The sequence below is a fragment of the Priapulus caudatus genome, unplaced genomic scaffold (assembly GCF_000485595.1).
Source record: "Priapulus caudatus unplaced genomic scaffold, Priapulus_caudatus-5.0.1 Scaffold6, whole genome shotgun sequence".
Lineage (NCBI taxonomy): Eukaryota > Metazoa > Priapulida > Priapulimorpha > Priapulimorphida > Priapulidae > Priapulus > Priapulus caudatus.
In genome coordinates this window covers 522,785-546,281 of record NW_014577067.1, presented here as the reverse complement: position 1 = coordinate 546,281, position 23,497 = coordinate 522,785, and the positions used below count along the sequence as shown (strand labels likewise).

The following is a 23,497-nucleotide window of genomic DNA, read 5'->3' as shown; positions in this document are numbered from 1 at the left end:
TGGTCGTTATTTCCAATGTTGCAAATTGCTCGCACACGGCGTGTACACGGATTTGTAAGCGCATGGGGGGTCTACACACGTAAACGAACAAAAAGCATTAGGTCTCACCTCATCCGGCACCCATAGTTGCGACGCTACGCGAAGGGCGGGTTGCGGGGCCCTCCCCAGAAAAGTTTTAAAATTACACCCCTCAGTGCGTTTCTGCGCGAGCAAGGGGGGTTCGGACTCCTGGACCCCCGCCTGTACCACGCCCCTCGCTCGTCCACAGCACTCAGGCGAGGAGCCAAGCGACCCGAGCGGGGGAGGGTGGGTTCGGTAGGGGGGTGTTAAAACTGTTCACCCTCCGCGCACGATGGGAGATTTGCCAATATAACACTAAAATTAGCTGACCTAGGTAAATTCTTGGCAAATTTTCAAAAAAAAAAAAAAATTTTTGCTTGGGGAGAAAGGGGACTCGACGGGGTTCGTTAATATCGAACCCCCGACCCCCGCTGGCTATCGAGGCCTGATGTTCATGATGTGGTCTCGCTCCAGAATGAGAACTTAGGCCCAAGGATAGAGAACATGGGTCCCAAGTCAAACCAATGGCAATTCTGCCTAACCCTAAACCCTAAGTCTCTCATCTCCCCTAACCTATACGCATAAACCCCTAACCTATTAGCGAGGGTCCCCTACGTTGCGCAAACGGGGCGCGCAGGCGCATGCCATTTGGGAAACCCCGCCGGTTTCATTGTTGCGGCACCGCTTTAAATTACTCCGCCCCGTATTAAAATTCCACCACAATAAAAAGTTTCCAGCGAGGGAAATCGATCGTCAAGAATTCCCATTCAACCAGACACCCGGTCGCGTGTATTTTTCACGCGTGCCAATCGCAGCACTGTAGACAATACACAAGAAATCAATACAGTCAACCTGTCCTACACCTAACACTAACTTGTACACCGACTCGGCTATCTATAATACAAGAACCCCAAAATAGCCGTCTATTGGTTGTGTGAAGATTAGCGCATTAATTAGTGTAGCGGTAAAAAACACGCCCCCGGACCCCCTAGTTCCCCCCCCCCTTACCTCCCTCTCTCCCCCTGATTTGAATTCATCCTGGGGAGAACGCCTGGCCTATGAAAATAGTTATTTTATATTATTAAAACACATTGGTTTTTATTGTGGACCCCGCATGTTCCTATCCGTGAACCTTGTTTTTGCACTGATTACGTAACGGATAGAAGCAATATGGGTCCCGATAAAACCAAGCCAGGCCCAATGGCAAGGTGCCTGCCTATTGCGTGCACCGGCTATACGCACGGCTTGGGTGATAGAAAAGGATACTAACTATTATATCTTCCAAAGGAGTTGAGTTACATTTCTGGAAATCATAAGGAATATAGACAAATGTCTTAGCTATAATGTCTGTTAATTTTCAGTTTGTTGAAGCACGATTAGTCTAATTAATTACCAAATATATGCGAACGGTATCGCGCATAGGCGCCTATTGCGTGCACCGGCTATACGCACGGCTTGGGTGATAGGAAAGGATACTAACTATCATATCTGGCTAACGAGTTGAGTTACATTTCTAGAAATTTAGATGAATATAGACACATGTCTTAGCTATAATCTCTGTAAATTTTCAGTTTGTTGAAGCACGATTAGTCTAATTAATTACCAAATATATGCGAACGGTATCGCGCATGCATACTGACGTGCGTGCAGCCGGCTGCTAACCGCTCGTGGCGGCGGCGGCGCTAGTAATGCCCCTTTTCCTATCCCATGACGCATTGCTGTTCCGATTGGCGATAAGGCTTATGGCAATGTGCCTGGCCCTGGGTACAGTTTTACACAACTCACAAGTATTGGTCTGCTTCACATGCACGCAATTAATCATTTCAAACGAATTACTCGTAAACTACTGTATCCAAAGTCATACATACCCCTACACGTATTGCCAATTACATCATCATAACGGAAATACGTCTTTATATGGAAAACGCGTAAATACCGTCAATGAAATAAGAAAACCACAGCCATATTGAAATAAATGGCAAACGGTCTAGACGGGTTCACTGTATTTTAAATATAGTGGTAGAATGTACAAAATGACCACGGTACCAGTCTACAATCGTTCTCGCTGGAAATGTAATATCAGACACGGAAAGGCACTCTTACAGTGCTTTCAAAATTGTTTTTGATTAACCCATCTAGCAATAATCATTCTGACAAACAAACTAATAACGATATAACAATTTTATTATGTGTTTAACAAATTTGTATAGATACAACAATTTTTTTTACTAATTTTGTGCATGTATGTATCCGAGTTGGCCGGATCGGATTTCCGATTTTAGTGTCGACCAAGCTTGGTACGCTGTTGCATAGACTAGTACCCGCCGACTACCCGGTCCCACCCCTCGGCTTAGGATCACCCATCGAGTAATCGAGGTGGGAGCGAGTACCAGTCTAACTGGTGCATAGCCTGGTGCCATCTACATAAATATTATTTGAACTATTATTTATCGCGGCATGTTGTGAGTTTTTGCATTATCTCAATCTAATCCCACACACAAAACGAAAAGAATAGTTGCATGCGGTGAGAATCTGACCGCATGTGAGATCAGTGTCAACCTCAACCAGAACGTGATCTTATCTTATCTTATCTTATTCAGCTGTAAGATACTTGTAATTGTATAGAAGCTTGGCGTCCAACGAGTGTTTAGATAGGAACTCATTTTTTCCCAAACTAGTAGGAGTAGGACTCCGGAGTCCGAGTAGGATGCCAGCAATACATAATTATAATATTATAATAACGTACTGTGTGTTTATTTTTCTATTTGATAGGATAACAGTCACCTTTTCATAATGCTGAGGATAGCAGCATTGAATGAGACGTCGAATGAAGAGGAGAGTGATGAGGAGCTAGAAGTGGTCAGAGAGGAAGCATTGGTAAGAAAGAAAGGTTATTTTCATTGTCATTGACATTGGTCTACACTATCAAAAAGTACAAAGATCCGTTCATCTCAAAAGCTAAACAGTAAACTATAAAATGATTTATAGGGAAAGGAATTGGTCTATTTCTGTTTAAAATATAATATGCTTATTAGGGACAATAATCATAACGGCAAGGTTATTATTATAGAGGTTTAGCCTTCCCATTTTGACGATCTATAAGGAAAATGCTAGATTCTATAAATATTTGATGTAGTGTTTCTTGTTAATTCATATCTTTAGGCACAAGAAGTTCATGCGGTGTACGAGAATGCTTTGCGATTTATGAGAGCAGGTCAGATAGAGGATGCCCAGGCTGCCTTCATCCAGCTGCTAGAATCTGACTTTCTACAATACGTAAGTGTATCTAATAGATCCATGTACTGCTGAACATATATGCTGCAAACAAATTGCTGTTTAGTAGGTTCCTGTAAGAAGGTGTAACTATGCGTAATACGTTTGGTATATGAAACACACACACGTACTTATCAGTGGACTGAAAGAAAGTTAAATTCCAAATAGTGCGTTCGATTTGCTTCCCCGGAGCCACCTGGGTTAACCTGGGTACGAAATCGAACGCATCTGGGTTAGGGAAGATAAACGAACGGTTTTTGGGTTAACCCGGGTTAATTATCATGGATGCCAGTGACAAGAAAAAAAGAATAGCAATTGCAATCTTATTATTAATGAAATCTAAGAATGAGCGGCTCAAGGATAGAGAGCATGTCCAGTAATAAACATCATCCTATCCACTCGCCGTCCTTGAGCAAACGCACGCAGTCATTCACACTGCTACATTCATGCAGCACTGATCCCGCACTGATATCATTGCCATGCATGGTGTCGTTGCAATGGATTGTGGGATACTTCCCCAAGCCCCTCCCCCAAGTGAGCGGCTCGGCAAGCGGGTTAATTACTTCGTCCTCACCCAGGTTGACCCAAAATACCACGTGACTGCCAAATCGAACGTATTTGGGGCTGGCCCGAGTAGACCCAGGTTAACTTGGGGAAGCAAATCGAACGCGCTAAAAATTGACAAGCAGCGCTTTTGTTTGACTTGGATGATATAAGTATAGACAGGAAATTTTGTAATTTCATTGATAGCAGTTGTGTTTTTAATTTTATAACAGAGATTTACATATACACCTTACCTGAACTTATGTACCACAGGTGACAGAAGAGAACATAAAAAGATCTGACCAGGAAGCTATTAAATTACGTCTTAAGTATTCAGTGTGCAAGAATCTTGGGTCGATAGCAAGCCAACAGGACATGTATGAATCTGCTCTGGAGTATTACCTACAGGTGAGTCACAAGCTGCGTTCACACGAGGATTTTAGTTCCGTATTTAAGCGTTCACACGCTAAAATATACGCGGCTTGCTTAGCCGCGATTGCTCCGGCTTGCTTAGCCGCGATTGCTCCGGCTTGCTTAGCGCAGAATCATATTCTGCGCCAACTAAGCCGCGTATATTCGGCACCACGCTGGCCGCGTATTGTTTGTCGTGTGAACGCATTCGAATTGCGAAACTGTAGCGCTCTATAACCTAGACGGCTACCCGTTCGCTGCACGACGTTAGGGTAGCGTGTGGAACTGTCAACCGGGTACCAGTCTATATTATACCTAGCTAGCTAAGCCTCGAATCTCGTGTATCTCGTGTGAACGCATTTTAGCTCGAACTTAGCACCAACTAAGTACGGTACCAGCTAGGCCGTGTATACGTGTGAACGCAGCTATAGTAATTATACTCTACTGCAGTATATATAGTGTAACATAGTTATATGTATGTATGTATATATATATATATATATATATATATATATAGAGAGAGAGAGAGAGAGAGAGAGAGAGAGAGAGAGAGAGAGAGAGAGAGAGAGAAAAGACAGAGAGAGAGAGAGAGAGAGAGAGAGAGAGAGAAAGAGAGAGAGAGAGAGCGAGAGCGACATAGAGACATAGAGACAGAGAGAGATGTGCGAGCATGCGTCAGTTCTATAAGTGTCTGTGTGTACGTGCATACGTATATACCATCAGTGAATACTGCCTGTGTTTTCTGAATATAGCTCATCCACTCTTGCTATCTGAAATTATGCATATCTGTGCTAGATGTGTGTTTACATGTCTCTGACTGATCTCTGGATCACTTTCGTCTACTTGATATGTCACCTGCCATGCATCTATCTGCATCTTCAAAAGCATCCGTGTGACCTGCATTTTGACACTCATCTGTTAGCTCCTAATCTTTGCACATTGGCTATTTCGCATCTTATTCTGCATATATATGTGATCTCTATGTTCACATAAATATGTCCAATCTGCATTTTTAGCAGGCACTTGTCTGGGATGTTTCAGGCTGTCAGCTTAGACTCGTCAGATGTCATTCTGTGGTTTGACACAGGACAGGTCGCGCTAAAGCTGCATGACTACACCGTCGCGAGAGTGACGTTTGAGGAGGGTCTGCAGCGTAACTCTTCCTTCTGGCCATGCCTGGAGAACCTCATACTTGTGCTGTATGCACTTGGAGACTTTACCTGTAGGCATCGAATATTACTCTTGCCGTGCTTCACTCAATATTCTTCTGTACTATCATGCACTAAACTGAACTCATAACTCACATGGTAATGTGGCGTCTATAGAAATTATATGAAATTGTGGATTCCACGGTACCTTCGATGCTGTCATAACTCCTGCTACCATTGAGTGACAACCAGATGAGACGGAATACTAGAAAAGCGTTGCCGAAAGGAGGTGTTGATCCAAAGCGCTGAGCGCAGATCTTGCGCGCAGTTCCGCGGCAAGGCGCACGCGACTTAACCCATATTGGCTTATATTTAACTTTTAACCTATGCGATATACCACATTAATCTAGCCCGATAATGCGTGAACAGTAGCGTGCTCACGTGTATATCCATCGACTCACAGTCTCTCTATGATATTACCCGCATAGGATCTGGATTGGTGTGGTATTTCAGCTTGTCTGTGCTACATCGCCCAAGCACTGGAGCACGACTACACATTCTTGCTGGGTCTCGTCATCAAGAACAAGATTCTGGAAGAAGATGCGCTCCTGCGACGGGAGTCCTTCGACTGGTTCCGTAAATGTGATCAGCGCGTGCACGAAGCATTGCCACACAGTGCAGACGTACAGGAGGTGAGGGTCAGAAGACTTGCTTGTAGAAGTTCGTTCGAGCAGTGCGTTGATGGTGAAGTCTGATGCGAGGCCGACGCTAAAGTTCGAATCGTGACTGCAGCTGCCGTGAATTTTACAGCATCTGTGGCCGGCGTTTTTTTCCCCAGTTGTTACAGGGCTAATCAAATTGTGTGCTTGTACCTTGCGTGATCTGTGTTAGATTGCAACCCCTACACGACATGATTTATTTGTATCTGCGACGTTGACAGATACTCGAGCAAGCAGAAAACTTCCGCAAGGAGAGGAGGAGGCAAATAGTTGAGAGTAAGAGCCAGCCAATGCCGGAATCCAGCCTTCTAAAACCTCTTGGATCTCTCACGTGGCAAAATCTTGGCCAGGCGCTAGCGGATCTTTACGATTTTATCATGACCAATGATCAGTGCAACCTGGTATTTATTTATTTGTGCATTATTTTGGCAAGCAGTATACGAGTAACTGAATAAAATTCCCATGTTATCAGATCAGAACAGGTTTAGCAATAATACACGGAAATATAGATAATAGAATATAAATAGATCAGTACAGGAAATTTTCAATGTTATCATGTAATGTGTGAAGCATAATAACCATTATTATGTTATTTTTTCATCGAACACCACTACAGAACCATTTTTGCATGGTCTTCACTCTCTTAAAGTTTATAACAACTTCATAAGTCAGTTTATAGTTCATCATTAATGGAATGTTATGCATTACTGCAGAACCTGGCATGTAAGGTGAAGCTGAGAGAAGAAGCACCTGCAGGCCCCAACATATCCACTGTGACATCTGTACAGGCACAAGAAGAACAAGGTATAGCATGGTGGGGGAATGAACCAGAAATTTAAAATAGGCTGATGGGTAGCAAATGTGATTATAAGGGATCCACCTGGATATAAAAATGTAATTGCTAATAAGTGAATCAATAAGCTTTCATCCCTTTATTTTACTTCTGTTTTTTTTATTGTAAAATTAACTGATTTACCAAAAATATATTAAATAACCTGAAAATATATACTGGGTGCAGCAGTTGTGATTGCTGATGAGCACACTACATAGCAGCTAAAGGTACACTCGTAAACTCTATGACATGACAGTGCTGTGTTGATGTAGCACCTTTCTTATCTAGAAATCATCTTTGAAACCACAAGACAAATTTAGTTTCATTTGCTCATCTACAATAGATTGGCCTAATGTGGCACAGTATCTATTGTTAGCATTTGCATTTTGTGTTATGCTACTGTGCTGCTGCAGGTGTAGCAGAAGATAAGTGTGAGGGTACAGCCAATACCATCAATGAAGCAGCACCAGCAGTCGGAGAGAAGGTCACGGGAAAGAGCTGTGACGCCGACGAGAAATCTAATGCAGGGTTGGAGAAGGGTGATAGTTACAGCGTTCCATATGCGTCAGAGTGTGAGGACTCTGGTAGGTTATTTACTAATCCTAGTAATAGTGTATGTCTAATCCACTTGTAGAACTCTCTGTTGTATGTAAAGGACAGGGTTTGGATATAAAGTGAGAATAATATAGTTCCTAATCTGCTGTGGATTTTAGTACAATTTTGTAAACGCGCATCAGCCAAACTAATTGATTGTTCAGAGAACGCATGTAGTTCTAATATTTTATTTTGTATTTCAGCCACAGATGCTGATAATTCAGCAGTAGCATCGCCAGTTGGCACACCCGGGCATAAAAAGCCTGCCGCCCGAAAAAGAAAAGGCTCGGAACGGTTCCCTTATCACTTTGTGGATGACCTTGGGAAGAGGCGATCAGCAAGAGTTAGTGCTTAAAATTCCTGATTAGAACTGGTTCTGTATTAAAGTGGTAAGAGAGAATAATTGTGTCAGTTTCGTGGTAGCAGACTCCATTTGTGATCTCGTGGTTTCCTGTATTGTCAGTATCCAATTTTACCATTTTGCTTGGCTTTTCTGATAAAGATCTTGTCATTCCATTTATTAATGGCAGGTGCGTAAAACAGTTGTGCAGAAACAACAGGAGGAGAGCATTGACTATGAGGAACTCCTAACAGATTTACTTCCTTCCACCCTCTTGTAAGTGAAAACGAATTTGTATGTATTTAGTAATGTTGTTATTCTATTTTATGTCGTGATAAGCCAGTGTAATTATATTACATTGAATCTATGTACATTGAGTATCCATGGTATTAGCTGTGTTAGTATATTGGCTTGATAGATCACATGGCACTTTTTATAGGAAAGAGTGTCAACAAGAAATTGACAGTAACATGATGGAAGTGCAGGGTGAGAAAAGTGGAAAAAGTGAAGTCTTTGCTGGTTTGAAGAAAGATGCCTCTATAGGCTCCATGGAGAATGAGAACACTGATGTTGAGACATTTATCCAAGAAAATGTGAACAACTTTGGCCTTGTCCATCTCATGGCGGATCTTTTAATCGCATTGTCCGCGAAGGCTGAGGAGCAGTGGTGAGATATAGCATGTAGAAGTAATTACCGATGAGTATGGGCTATGGAGAAGAAATTCAATACAGCATGTGCGAGATAATACAGATATAAAATACAGCCAGGAATATTAACTGTTGTGGGAGAGAATACTGGAGTGGCAATTATTATAGCACTATACAGTAAAACTCGCATAAGTTGTTATCGTCTAACTCGTCAATTCACGTAAGTCGACATGGAAGTCAAAGTCCTGGTTTCTTCTCATAATAAATCCATTGGAATTGCCCCACCTAAGTCGTCATTTACAAGCCGTCATTATGTGTAAGTCGGCGCTCTCAGACAGGTCCCATGTAATACAAACAACAGTAATTTCCTATCTGTAAGTCGTCGCTGTAACATCGCGCTATAACGGGGGCCGCACTGTATATATATATATGTATATAATATATATATATATATATATCACTAGAAAGCAGAGACGCAACCGAGAGATCATATTAATTATTCATGTAGGTATGAAGTCTGGCGAAATATTAGCTTGACCTACCAAGTCATCGAAATACCGGCTTTGTAAATCGCCAAAATGACGATATACACGCATAAGTCATCATTTTGGCAACTTACATATGAGTCGACAAAATATGTCGACACAAAAAGGCTGGTGCCAAAAGTGTCGACTTATGCAAGTTTTACTGTACCACATATCAGTGAAAAATTGATGTTCGTAAAACAGTAGCAGGTGGTAGAAATTAAAACTGTTTATGGAAGTTATAGAAACTTTAGTCTCTGTCCGTAATGTGTATGGGTTTGTTCAGAATGCAGGGTATAGCCTTAGTTTCATGATATTCTTCTGCAGGCCAGATGGTTTAACTCAGGTCTACATCTCAGTCTATGACAGAGTCCGGCTACATGTACAAAACCCTCCCTTATTCGCGTGAGTATTATTTGTCTGTAAATATTATTAAATAAACCTTATACTTACTATAAATGTTTGTGGAAAGGAGTCTTTGACAATTAACTACGACAATAATAATTATGGTAAATTTATTTTTGTTTCTCGTTTAAAATGAGGAAGCTTAATTGTGTGATTAGAGGTAACATGTAAATGATTATTTATAGCAATATTAAATCTACATCCTGAAGTTAGAGATGTGATTTATCTATTATTGATTTGTTAACTGATAATCAACAGTTATTTAGTGTAGAAGTCCACCTAGAGGATCTAATGTATCAATTACCTTTTCTAAATTTTTCTGGCTTATATATATGACCTTAAGTTTATACTCACTTACTACCTATATCTATTGAAACTTGTAATTACTAACCGTTTCCAATTTTCACCATTCGTAGTGAAGACACATACCTGCCGTCTGTGAAACAAATGGCAATGGTGAGTTTTAGAGTTTGGTATTCTAAACTTATTGTACGTTGAAGAGTACCAATATAGTTGCTATTTTTTATTATAGATGTATACACATGTATAAATATAATAGCTAGTGTACAGCTAGCTAACATTGGTTCTACATCTCTTCATATGTGGGCCATTTTGGTTATAGTATGTTTTTGATTTAGGTTAGCTTACTCGCGATGGAATTCAAAGTGGATGCAGCTATCATGGAATGGAAATCGGTGACCACCCAGCCACCGTCATCTTCCGGGTATTACAACTTGTTGACAACCAGTTTTACCTTTGTGTTATTACGATGGAATTTGATGCTGAATTCAGCACTAATACTAGCACTAAATTTGGATGTTGTAGGGACTGGGACACCCATCTTATCCATTTGCATTTTACAACTAAAAACTTGCACTGTGATTGCAATGTATTATTCAATAGCGGTGCTACTCACCGATTATTGATGTTTTGCAAAAATACATCGAACCCCAATTTGCACACCTACAATGTGACGTCTTGATTTCTGATGGTATCGATGTGTTGTATTAATAGTTTCATGTGTAGGATGATTTGAAGGTAGAGTTCTATCTAACAGTGTTCATATTTATTCTATGGTTGTGTCAGGCCAAACAAAGACGACTGCTTGGTCAACACCTTAGGTGAACACTTCACTAGAGATTTTGTGCACCTGCACCTGCTAGTTGGGTATACACCGGCATTACTCGAGGAAACGCTCACCTACTCGATACGCTTCTACTGGATGAAAGCCTGGTGGAATGTGAGCAAGGATGCAGTTGTCGATGCACTGGATAACCTTGAACTGGTACTAAGCATGTTTACGACCTTTACATTCTCAGTGTTTCCCCACTGCTATAAATACTATCTTGTTTTGTCATAAGTAGCTGTGCATGTTACTGCATACATGGTTTCATGTTGTTTATAAACAAGAATGCTGTATTTTCTTGCACGAATACGCATTCTGTGTTTGTTTTCGAGGCCAATAGAAATCTATTTTTTAGAGGCTGCTATTTCTTATTGCTAGTAGGTATATGCATTATCAGGATATTGTTTGAACGAGTTTCATGTTTTGGGTAGAGTGGAAAACAGGTTTCTATGAAAAATAATAGTAGATGCAATTTATAAATAACAGTAAACTTAAACACTTATTTTTGTACAAAAACCATTAATTTTTTAATATAGATTGTCCTATTATACCTAAAATTTATTGATGAAATACCATAATGCTACGTATGCTGATATAGTGCAGAAAAAGTTGTTTATTTCATTATAAAACGTTTTCACAAGATTTAATTTATGTCCCCATGCCAAAATGCCTTGAACAGTATATCGTTCACGTATGATCAAAGGGCTCTCGACATTAACGTGGATTTTTTTGCTAATTTAAACCAAGTCTTAGGTTAGACTCATAAGGTTAAGTATGTTAGAGACAATGATATTCTTAGCAAGAGTTTTTTTAAATTACTTCTCACGGTATCACGAACTAAAAATCGACGTTAGTTGAAATGAAGTTTGACAGAAGTGAATTTTTTCTGCGGAGAAACCTTTAATTCCCAACATGAAATTGTTTCATTGTGGCATATATCACTCATGTCATTGTACAAGTAGTAATTATTTTATCTGCTAAAACGTGTTACTGTATTGTATAGGCTGCTGAGGTCTTAAGAGAGGCATCAAGAGAGAGGTCGCCAGAAAATCCAGTTGTTATTTTGCTACCCAACTGCAAGCACAGCACTAAACTGCACATAAGTGAGTATCTGCATGAAATATATTACTTTTGTGCAAGGTGGCAAATGTTAGTCAGACCGAGCTAGATCCAATCTGTACACACATGATTGCAAAACAAAGCAAGTTAGTGTGGACTCCACTTTCCATGTCCTCAATCATGAAATCATATAACGATGGAACTCGTTTGTTGAGTGATTTAATAAATTGTGCGTGGCAACGAATTCGATACGTTGTCATGATGCATTTCATTAAGCCGTGGCATTCAATCTTGCAGGTGAATTGGAGCAGCATCTGGTGGACTTGGAAAAGTCGTACTCCATGAAGAATTTACAAGCCCTACAAGATGCTGGCAAGTACGCTGAAGTTGTGCAGCTACTGATGAAGTCCTACTCTGACCAGCACTACGGCATAAAGGTATTGTATACCGAAAAGTTGTTGACGTTGTATAAAGTATGATTAATACACGATTAACACCTTGAAATAAGTATATTGGAATGCATCTATTCTTAATATTTTCTCATGCGGAGATGTAACTGTGTGACGAAGCCTGACAATTGCAATCGCTTTTGATTATATCCATAAATGCCCCCATTAGCACTTATGTACATGCAACTTAGCTGACTGAAACCAAAATCGAAGATGTTATAATTAACGTGAAATTCACTAGTATTGTTCTAGTACAAAACCTTGAGTATGTCAAGGTTACAATGTTTTGTTTTTTAACTAAAATATATCTTGAGATGCATGGCACCACGGGAACAACGTTCTGCAGTAAGCTTCAGCCTACGACATTGGCTAATCGCAACTGTTCAAACACTGAAGGCTTTGCACAAGGACGCCGCGGATAAGCAGCGACACCTGCTGCTGCTGCAGCGTGCTCTGCTCAAGCTCGAGGACTACCGACAGTGCGTGGTGTGCGGTGAGCGGGCGACCGACGAGGCCTTGCAGGCTTATGTGTGCGCGGAGGAGGGAGAGGAGAAGTGCGGCTGGGCGGCCACCATCATCGACCTGCTGGCAAGTCTTGACAGGTAGAGCTGTGTTGTTTGTTTGTCCGGTGTCCGTTGACGTCCTTCCCCGAATGATGCTGGCAATTGAAGCCAAAACAGCCGGGCATGCATGGCGTTGGTCGTATGAGCTCTGACCTTGTCAACCACTTTAAGTCATGACACGCTGGCTTGGCGTTCAGGTTGCAAATGGAAATTACTTATTCAAAGTGAATTGTGATGATCATTCCTGTAATATATTACATTTATGCACCTGTGCTGGCATTAGTAATAAACCTTTATTGGCCTGTTAGAAGTTCATTAGTCATTATCAGTTAAAGTGTTTTATTTGTTTAATAATTGTTATGGCATCTTTATATGAGGAGTGATTAATTTGTTATCATAATGTGACCGTTAATCCTATTTCTATTCAAAATTTGATTTAAATTTAAGTTTTAGAAATCAAAGCTGGCATACACTGTTATTACACAGTTATCTTTTTTTAACTCGCAGTGCCATTAAAGCAGAAAAGGACTGTCTAAGCTCACTGGCCCTTAGTAGCAGGTCACGACTGGCATACAACCTGATCAAGTTGATTGGCATTACTATGAGCACGGCGGAGGAGAGTGTGGAGTTGCTACCCATCAGTACAGTGTTGCCTTGGATGCTACTGCACTCCCTCATTGATTAGTACGTTCACAGACAGAGTGAGACAGAGAGATGGACAGCGACGGAGAGGGGGAGAGGGAGAGTGAGAGAGAGAGAGAGATGGAGAGAGGGAGGGAGATTGAAGAGAGGCGGGAGATTGAGAGGACGAGAGCTGAGATAGAGTAGGCTGGGAGGATGAGTGTAGAGAGGAGAGCAGCGGGAGACGGCTGAGTCGAGCGAGATTCGAGATAGAGGAGAGAATGAGAAAGAGAGAGAGATAGGAGACGAGAGAGAAGAGAGAGACGCAGAGGTGGGAGGAGAGGCGACGTGCAGATACAGGAAGAGGAAAAAAGAAACAAATAGTGCTAGGAAGAAGCAATGAAGGTGGGCTAAAGTAGAGTGTGCAAGAAAATGGGTACATATATTCCTAATGGGTGTCGTGTATATTATATGTAAGTATGAATAATATGTGGAAATACCATTTATATATATTCTGATCATTATGATATATTTTCCTGCCTTATTTCAATCAAATTTCATGCCGCACCACCGAAATATTATATATACATATATATATATATATCAAAAGTACATAATAGGAGTACATAATCTCCCATTATGTACTCTTGATATATATATAAATAATATGTTTACTATTTCTTGTCAACTACTATGGCATATTTTGTTGTTTCATCTAGTGAAGAGAGAGTGGGCTGTCGAGCAGAGGCTGAAAAGGAACGAATAAAAAAATCTATTCTGTTGCTGCAGACTACTCATGAACACTGTGGACGGTAAGTACGCCACTTCTGACTATTTATTAGTTTTGTTATTTACCTTTACTGCCTTACTTTCTTGTACACATATATAGATAATGTATGTAGACACTGTGGGTTCCTATATATTATTACTGATATATAGGTATAGGTATATATATATATATTGTATTATCAAGACTTCATTTATTTTGGCGCACTTATGTGATCTAATTGGATTGAATTCAGGAAAGGTTGGTGCACTCACTCCGAGGGGGCATTGCTGCTTCTCTTTATTAATGTGCTGAACAAGGAGCTAGGCCAAGACAAGCCAGCTAAGAAGAAGTCGGTTAGGAATGAGCTAAGAGAGATGGCCGAGCAATGCATATACTGTCTGTATGGCCATCCTAGCAAGAAATCCAAAGCAAGACATTTAGAGGACCATGGAGGGAAGCAGGTAGGTGTTGACTTGCTTTCAAGAGGCACATAAAGTGCCTATGATTAGTTTTACTAATTCTTCTAAGAACAGCTAAGAATCATGTAATGCATAAGAAGCATTGCATAATAGTGCCTAATAGGACATGTGGTATATTATAACTTTAGTATTAGTATTGTAGGTAAATATGAATACCTGTCATTTAAACATGTAATGCGCAAATAAAAATATTTACCAGGCATGTCATTTCTTTCAGGTGATAGGTAGTTTGTTAGTAGCTGGCTGTTTGGCTTGGCTAGGTTAGAACACTTGGTCTGATCTATGTGCTGTGTATAAAATCTTGCAGCTGACGCTGACATGGAAAAGAGCTTCATCCGTGTTCAGGTTCTTCAGACCAGAATTCTTGTCTGAGTTTGACAGCATCAAGAGTGATACTATACTGCCTGAGGTGATTCATGTTTACGTGCAACTAACATTCACAGTGTATCTATGAGTTTTTTTGCTACTTAAGATATATCTTATGTGAAAAGGTTGTATTGAAATGTGGTATGTGCGAAGTTTTGAGACCGTTTTGAGAGCTCAGAAATGTAATTAAAATTACTGGTAATAATACTGCCTATGGCATTCATGAAAAGTGTGACGTGTAAGATTTCTTTTAAATTTCAATTTTTCCACCAGTTATGTTCGTGATCAGCAGTAATGTTTACCCTATTTTTGTGTGCTGTATTCTCTTATGGGTTACAACAGAAATGCTTGTCTTCCACGACCAGGTGGAGGAGCTGATCAAACGCATCTTGGCGCTGATTCCCAGTAGTGTGTGGAACCCAGCCAGCCACATCGATGAGGTGGTGGCCTACATAGATGGAACCCAGGAGCAGCTGCCCCAGCCGCCTAGCAACCTGTCAACTGACACAGAGTAACTCACACTTAATCATTCTCTGTCTTACACTGCTGGTCAAATTTCCCCATTCATAAATCGCGTGTTGATTGAGGATTTTAGACTCGTTGCTGCTTGCGTGATCATTATTGTGCTACTGTAATGACGTCATGTTGATAAATAGTTGTGGATGTTTTTACATTGAAACCTAGTCCCTGATTATATTTCTTATATACATATGTGTATAGTAATAATCTTCTTTTAGTTTATAAATATCTCTTTGTGTACTTTGCAGGTACATTCTGAGTAACATATTCTACATGTTGGCTGATTACTACTTCAAGAGCAACGAGTCTGGAGACGCGATTAAGTTCTACATGCACGACATTTGCATGAATCCGGACAGGTTTGATTCATGGGCAGGCATGGCCCTCGCTCACAGCAGCAGACTGGAAGAAAAACTGTATTCGGTACAGTTATCCCATTGCAACCACTCGTTTAATTACAGTGCTTGAAATAAGAAAAAAAAACCAGACACCAAATCAGGTTGTCTGCAACAATTTCTGGTTGTCCCCAAAAAAAAACCCCTAAATCTCCTATTTTCAATCACATAATAATAATGGTCAGAAAACACCCAAAAACATACTGTAGGAGAGATATCTTTAAATTTATTTTATTTCAACCTGTAAACTTAATACTTTGCATGAATCAGGACGGTCATGGGGAGACCAATGAGAAGCCGGGAAACAACACTAGCTATGGACGCAATGCAGGCCGATCGACACCCAAAATAAATTCAATTCGCGGTCAGAAAAATATAAATAAAGGGCGTTTTTGGTCACATTTTTCTTGGTTGTCAACCGGACAATGTCTCAGACTGGTTAGGTTGTCCGGCGCAAATTCTGGTTGTCTCGGACAACCGGACAACGCTTATTTAGAGCACTGAATTACATAGACACAAGATATGCTAATAAAGTTATCTCAGTTAGATCCAAATTAAGTTAAAAATAACTTACACTGACGAAATTTTCGTCCATCTCTCCGATAGACCTGAGATCAGAACCTCAGGTCTGATGTTTCCAGGTAGATGGCAGCTTTGGATCTAACTGAGATAAACTTTATTAGCATGTGAACTATAGAGATCCGATGAAATTATTCAATCATAGACACAAGATATCTGTCGGTATTAGCTATACATATATACATATATTAGTTTTAGAGGCCTCTATTTATGGTATTAAATATCTTAATTGTTTATAAGTTAGCTCTTACTCTAGTAACCAATCTTTCCTGATATGATCTCATTTTAAGTTACCTGTTAAAAAAAATTTTTTATTGCAATAAAAAAGTGCTAGAAAAAAGGCAAATGCTGACACATATGTATTCCTATTCAGAATTGCCCCGTTCATATTTTTAACCAATAAATTAGAACGTTGGTTTGCAGGCAGAGCTAAAGCATGACAATTCCATCCTGAAGCAAGCGAAATCGACATTGCGATGTTTCCAGAAGGCACTGTTAAATGACAGCAGTAACTCATCTCTCTGGATTGAAAATGGTTCGATTGCATATCAGGTGCAATCCTATATATCCTGTCAACTGAAACTGGTAAGAATGTGATAAAATTGTCAACACGGATTCATATATACATATTAAACATCTCTAGTTTATACCTTTCTAAAAGTGATCTGTCTAAAATGATTTGAGAAACCTTATTTATTAAAAATAACTATAATTATTATTGGTTGCCTTGCAGCTGTCAAATTCATAGTCAAGTTCAGTGTGATGAGTCAAGAATGCACGCACCTTTCATAATTGCACTAGCAAGCAAATTTGAGTTTTTGGATTGTGGGTTTTGTTCTTTTGCAAGCAAATCACACGTTTTCTTGTTTAAAATCATCACCAAATGCACATTTGCAGACTCACTGGGGCGCGAAGAATCGAACGTCAGCACGGGCCCTGCAGGACAGCAGGAGGAAGTGGTTGAGGACTGCGGAAACCTGCTACCAGGGGGCGCAGCGATGCGAAGCTACAGACGAACGATGGCTGCCTCATTACATGCTTGGCAAAATTGCCGAAAAGCAGCATGCTGCGCCCAGTGCGTATTTGCAGCATTACAAGAAGGTAAGTGCTCACGGACTCGCACGAATCTTAATAAGGCATGTGCATGTAAATCCATGTTTTCTATATGTTTCTCATTTTCGCCACTGTGATGGCACAGGGTATATCATCGTCTATCGCTTACATCATCTGTTAGTGTTGTCAGTTAAATGTGTATGAGTTAGCAGAAAATCCTATTTCTATTTATCACATGTTATGATGCAGGGTGCGAAATTAACGCGAGTCTGGAGTCAAACACTCCCTGATTTACTGTCGGACTCCGTGATTTGACATATGCAGGAGTCCATGTGACTCCCTGAAAATTCTGTTATACAAATTAGTAGTAGTTCGTTCCAGAGGAAGGCCTCGTGGAATTACCCTATTTTTTCAGCAAATGTCCAAAGAAAATTTGGCAGACGTGCATGGCAATATTCTTCAAAACAAGCACATGTGTTATTGCTGCTATGCTTTAGTTTTGAACTTCAGACTGCGGACTCCCTCATTTTGCTACGGACTCCCTCTTTTTGAGGGCAGGGAGTCCATTGGACTTCCCTTGTTCAAAAGTTAATTTCTACCCCTGATGATGTATATAGTTTTACATTATTCAGATGTATATCATTCTAACACACAGGCAGCTGAGTACCTGCATGAGACTGGGGCAACTTATCCAAAGAAAATCCACTATTACAACCCTACCTATCTTGCTGCGGAAGCATTAGAGGTAAGATCATTGTGGCGCTGTTGAGCAAACGATTAGAATAATGGTTAGTCTGGTTATGTCAGGATAGAGCTAGCTAGAGGTATGAAGTGCTTGGTAAAAGGTTAGGCATGTATGTATAAGTTTAATGTGAAAGAAGACAGTAGACTTGTAACATTTTACCAATCTAATGATTTATCCATAAGAGTGCATGAGCTTATTTTCAAAGTTTCCAAGTCGTGTGGCATCTAGTTATGTTTCGACTTTCATTCTCTTCCATTGTACAGGTTTACTTTCGCATGCACACATCCATCCTGAAGTACTTGCACAGATGTGCACAAGGCATAGACTATAATCTGCTTCAGACATACATCACTGATGCTGCTAATTCACCATTTGCAAATAGGAGTGAAGGAATGAGAGGGTAAGATAAAGTACTGCCAAAACCGATGAGTGAAGGTGAACATAATGGTGGATAGTTTTCACCGAATGATATTAACTTTTTTTAGACCTATGATATATCATTAGTAATATGGCAATTCTTTAATCATAATCAACTGGTCACAGCTGCACATCACACGCCACTAGGCCATGACAAAATATGATTCGTAGGGGCGTTTTGGCATGCACTCATTCATAGTTTAGTCACCACGTGTTTACACGAACAGGCATGAACACCTGTGGAGATTAACTGATGATATTGGTTTTGCAGGTGGATGCATGAGGAGAGGGTTGCAAGTTCCGACTCTAGTGATGGCATTAAAGAGCCTCAGCCACCCATCAGCTCCACACGTCCAGTAGTCAGCCCTACGGATGACCTCACCTCGGATCTCCTCAGTAGCATCATGGACGTCGTCGCTGTCGTTGACCACCTGGTGGCAAGAACTTGTAACGACGGTGACTGGAATGATGAGTTTTGTGTCGATGATATCGTGACACAGGAGTCACGGAGCATTGCCGTGGCAACTGATGAACACAGTGCACAAGAAACATCAGACGATGTTACATTTCACACACAAACGAGTGTTGACGAGAGGAAAATTCTCAATGAGAAGACACCAGTCAAGGAGAAAATAACCGACGAAAAAAAGCTAGCGTCATCTACGCACGTCGATAGGCAAAACAGTCGCGACGACTCTGTGGAGGGTATGCGTTCACTCTGGAACAGCATCGGAGGGGAGAAGTCACCGATGACAGGTTCACTTTCTCAGAAAGGAGTTTTCTGCAGTCAGCAGTCGTCTGTCAAGGAGGAGCAGCAGACGTATAACGCATGTTCCCAGCTGCTGCAGGAGCTTGTCAACAAAGTCTGCCAAGGTTATTAGAATGTTATCATTATTGGTATTCCTGAGTGTTGAATAGTAACGATAATCAGATTCTGTACTCTCGTGCTCATTTGTAATTGTGTAAGAACGTGGTAGAACGGGATGCAGTTGGTCGATGCTGATGTACTATCTCTCATCTTGAACATTGTTGTTTGACCTTGCAGGTGAGATTAAGGGTGTGAGCAAGAGACGAGGCCTTCACAATCACGACAGAGTGCGCCACATCGATCTCATACGCCAGTGCATGCATGGGCTGGCACTCTGCCTCTCTCGCTTCCCTCATCACTACAAGTCGCTTTATCGGCTAGGTTACCTCTACCTGCACTCACCTTATGTCAAGGTTAGTTGCAGTTTTACCTGCATTTGTGGTGCCTATGCTAGTTGTGCTATCTACTTCGTCAAGTTTTGCATAGCAAGGCATGATCGGTAGCATTGTTCACATTGAGGCTTGTAAAGAAAGCATTCAGGATACATAAATGGTTTTGTAGACCATGTTTTATATCCAGTTGTATTGGAATTGCTGTTGAAATGCTGACCAATGTTATTTGCTTTTTAATGTACATGTGGCTTGAATCATTTAGAAAATATTACGACTGAGGGTGTTGCAGTCAGGTGAATGATCTTTTGCTGAGGGTTTTGCTATTGCTATTGTATTGTTAGGGAAATGGCTGATTCCGTCCTTCTTCGTGTTGTTCATAGAATGTACGCCACAGTAAAGACGTGTTACTAGGGCCAGACATTGGGTCATCATGGCAACAGCTGAAGCATATGCCATCTCCTGCTCTGTTTCAAGAGAGAAAACACAGCAACTTCTTCAACGTGAGTGTTCTTTTCTCTATCTCTACATTACATACAATTTTCTGGTGTCAACGAACAGCTAAACACCATTACAGTGCTCACAACTAGGCACACACAAGCCTTTCTTGTGAAAATTTCGTTTAATTAGTTTATGCTAATATGTTTAAGCATTTGCGAAAATAAAGTCACAATTAAATGAGATAGATTTCGTGAAGATACCGTATATAAACGACGACGACGACTATATCAAACGTGTCAGTGGTAATTTTTCACCCTGTGATGGTTGCCTATAGGGGATATGGCGCATTCCTGTGGATGAGATCAACAGGAGTGGCAGCTTCGCTACACATATGTACCGATCGGTGATGCTGCTGATGGCAGTACTGCGAGAGCAGAGGGACTACAGCCAAATGTACAGCATCAGTGTCCAGCTTAGCCGCATACCGGATCCTGGAAAGTAAGTAACTGTACCAAGCTCACAGTAATGTACCATAGATCCATAGATAGATCCTGAGAAATAACCCTGCCAGTAATTTGGTCTGTATCTTATTAAATAAATATCCCTATCCTTGGCAGTTTTCTCTTGTCTTCTGGTTGTCCACGTACACGTATACATATATACTATGTAGTCAATTGGGCATGTGTTATGAATTTAGATTACTATATTAGGAATAAAATTAAGTGCTAACAACTCAAGCCTAATCACAACCAAAAATATCCAGGCATGCACTGCCATGCCACGTATATCTGATCACGTGACTGTTTAGCTTCTCTTGTCGTAACTGGCTATTGTCGCGTTTTACTGCATTGTATATTGTGTACTCGGTATACATTATTAGACGCTTATTATCCTTAACACACACTCAGATTAACTTATGTGTTTACTACTGAATGTACTTGACTGAAGATTCACATCGGGTTTTAGCTCGCCTTGACATCGTCAAGATGAGCTATTGCCATGGGGTGTCGTCCGTCGTCTGTCCGTGCGACCGTCCGTCAACATTTGGCTACGGTCAACGATAACTCAAGAACCGTTTAACCCACATGTTTCAAATTGCATACAGTTGTTACTCCTATGGGAGAGATTTGAACGTCCTATTTTGGCACGCCAGTTGACCTACTTTCAAGCTACGCCCACTTTTTGGCAAAAATGAAAATGGCCATCTAAATTCATTCGATTTTGTTAAATTTTGGTATGTGAATGTGTAAGGCTAGCCCCAAAACAGTTGTTACTCCTATGGGAGAGATGACAACGTTCTATTACGTTTATTTCGGCTAACTGGTTAACAACTCTACAATCATACCTATATACGTGTAATATTGTGTTTTAGATTCTTCGATACAGTAATTTGACTGGAATATTTTATTGTTTTTATTTGCGCGATATTCGAAAATCAAGATGGCGATCATTTAGGCGTAGCACCATCTCTCGTCAAGATTTCAGACTTTCAGATCTGAAACATTTATTTTCACATCAAAACTTATGCATATATATCATTATCAAGAGTATATAATCGGAGATATGCTATATAATGGCAGTTCTCCCATATATTTATATACTCTTGCTTTATATATCCCCCCTCCCTCTTCTACCACAACCCAAGGTGAGCTACAGTGTCATTGACACTTTCATTTCCTCCTGGTTTTACTCACTTTATTTGTAGCCTTACACAGTGGTTAGTTATAGTTTAACTCATTTCCAGGAAATATGTGCGGGATGTGGATCGTGAGTTCCTAGCCGAAGAGACTTTCAGTGTTTGTATTGAGGTAATTTTAATACTTTATTTAGTATATTGGAATGCATGTTGTACGAATAGCACTAATTGCATTCGTGTACCATCTCTCGTACCATATAGGTGCATAAATGATAATCATATTGTACAGTAGCTACTTAAATAATGCCTGGTACATGTTGTACGAAGCTATCACGCAACACAGACACTAATAAGTTACAACAGGGACTTAGATTGTGCTTTATGGATGTATTCTACCTATTCACAGATCATAAGATATGTCGCAGGAAAGATGAAGGGACAGGACATGCGTTTGATTCAGACTTTCCTAAAAGACGTATATCGCATATGGATGCATGGACACAAGCTACCTGGTGCTAACACCAAGGCAGTAAACAGTGCATTCATCAAGGCCTATCAACTTGTCCGCTCAGATAAGGTACTGCAGTGTGCAACCAGTCCAGTATAATAAAGAATAATACATTCTTGTCGCAGCTGCTCTCAGATACAAAAAGAATCACACTTTTTCTGTTGATATATTGTTGTTATCATTGAGTTAGCAATTAAGCGGTTGTTTGTGTTTTAATTCGCTATTGTGGCAATGGGTAGCTGTGAGAAAGTAACTGGTAATTATGCACTAGAGACAGTAAAAACAGCTAAGTGATAGCAAATTTTACACCATCAAATTCCAAGAACAAGTTTATGACTTTTACTATTTACATATAATGATATTATTTACATATAATGATATTATGTATTATGTGCTCATTCACAGCTTGCTGATATTCAAATGTGAATTTAGGTGTTTTCTACATGTATTTTTATATTTATTCAATTGTGTTCTAGATAACTGTTAATGAAATAGTTTTGGATCAAGCTGTGAAATTCTGTCAGCAGATATCTACCAGGCTTGCACAAGTAAGAAAACTAGTTGACCTGTAAATCGACCTAGTTGACCTATAATCGAAACTAGTTGACCTATAAATATACATATATCGTGTCTTTTACAATTCAGTCAGTTTATCTGTTATTAGTTAAATTAGCCGCACACACTTATATCTCATTTATATTGATTGTACTTATTCAATAATTATTAGCTCAGCTGATGAAGTCAGATGCAGCTTGTAGAATTGTATGATTGTTTGTGCGTTCGTGCGTCCGTCCGTGCATCTGTCAACAGTTGGGCACAAATCTTAACCGCTCGACGTACGGTTTTGATATTCGGGACGCTGGGGGAGGGATCGCGAAAAGGACTCGGGATGTCGAGTTTGGGGGGGCAAGGGTCAAAGGTCGAGATGTGTCAATGGAGGGGGAATATTTCCCCCTTAACTTAAGGTATAGGAGGAAATACGGAATTGCGGCACAAATCTCAACAGCTCGACCTACGCTCTTAATATTCGGTGTATAGTGTGATGGGGAGTAATCCCATCACCAGTGCGAAATTGGAG

The 23,497-nt window shown here is 40.4% G+C and overlaps 2 protein-coding genes across 3 annotated transcripts in view; one reads left to right on the top strand and one right to left on the bottom strand.

Moving 5' to 3' along the window:
* The window catches only part of LOC106805608 (U1 small nuclear ribonucleoprotein C-like), a 7,077-nt gene extending 5,030 nt beyond the window's left edge, over positions 1 to 2,047 (bottom strand). For both annotated transcript variants that reach the window (XM_014807295.1, XM_014807285.1), the window contains exon 1: positions 1,929 to 2,047. The gene's annotated coding sequence lies outside the window, so the exon portion shown is untranslated. The remainder of the gene's footprint in view (positions 1 to 1,928) is intronic.
* Positions 2,048 to 2,497: 450 nt separating this feature from the next.
* The window catches only part of LOC106805588 (calcineurin-binding protein cabin-1-like), a gene marked incomplete in the record, with an annotated part of 24,112 nt that continues 3,112 nt past the window's right edge, over positions 2,498 to 23,497 (top strand). The window contains 36 exon segments of the mRNA XM_014807244.1: positions 2,498 to 2,522; positions 2,833 to 2,937; positions 3,223 to 3,336; positions 4,150 to 4,284; positions 5,329 to 5,509; positions 5,949 to 6,127; positions 6,376 to 6,555; positions 6,868 to 6,958; positions 7,400 to 7,570; positions 7,784 to 7,923; positions 8,111 to 8,196; positions 8,360 to 8,587; positions 9,420 to 9,497; positions 9,914 to 9,953; positions 10,136 to 10,221; positions 10,584 to 10,782; positions 11,627 to 11,726; positions 11,980 to 12,119; positions 12,528 to 12,733; positions 13,202 to 13,378; positions 14,035 to 14,127; positions 14,338 to 14,545; positions 14,871 to 14,972; positions 15,295 to 15,440; positions 15,697 to 15,871; positions 16,846 to 17,007; positions 17,320 to 17,523; positions 18,131 to 18,220; positions 18,484 to 18,620; positions 18,909 to 19,510; positions 19,683 to 19,858; positions 20,218 to 20,337; positions 20,610 to 20,773; positions 22,020 to 22,083; positions 22,318 to 22,488; positions 22,896 to 22,967. Coding sequence (XP_014662730.1) covers positions 2,854 to 2,937; positions 3,223 to 3,336; positions 4,150 to 4,284; positions 5,329 to 5,509; positions 5,949 to 6,127; positions 6,376 to 6,555; positions 6,868 to 6,958; positions 7,400 to 7,570; positions 7,784 to 7,923; positions 8,111 to 8,196; positions 8,360 to 8,587; positions 9,420 to 9,497; positions 9,914 to 9,953; positions 10,136 to 10,221; positions 10,584 to 10,782; positions 11,627 to 11,726; positions 11,980 to 12,119; positions 12,528 to 12,733; positions 13,202 to 13,378; positions 14,035 to 14,127; positions 14,338 to 14,545; positions 14,871 to 14,972; positions 15,295 to 15,440; positions 15,697 to 15,871; positions 16,846 to 17,007; positions 17,320 to 17,523; positions 18,131 to 18,220; positions 18,484 to 18,620; positions 18,909 to 19,510; positions 19,683 to 19,858; positions 20,218 to 20,337; positions 20,610 to 20,773; positions 22,020 to 22,083; positions 22,318 to 22,488; positions 22,896 to 22,967 — 5,301 coding nt within the window.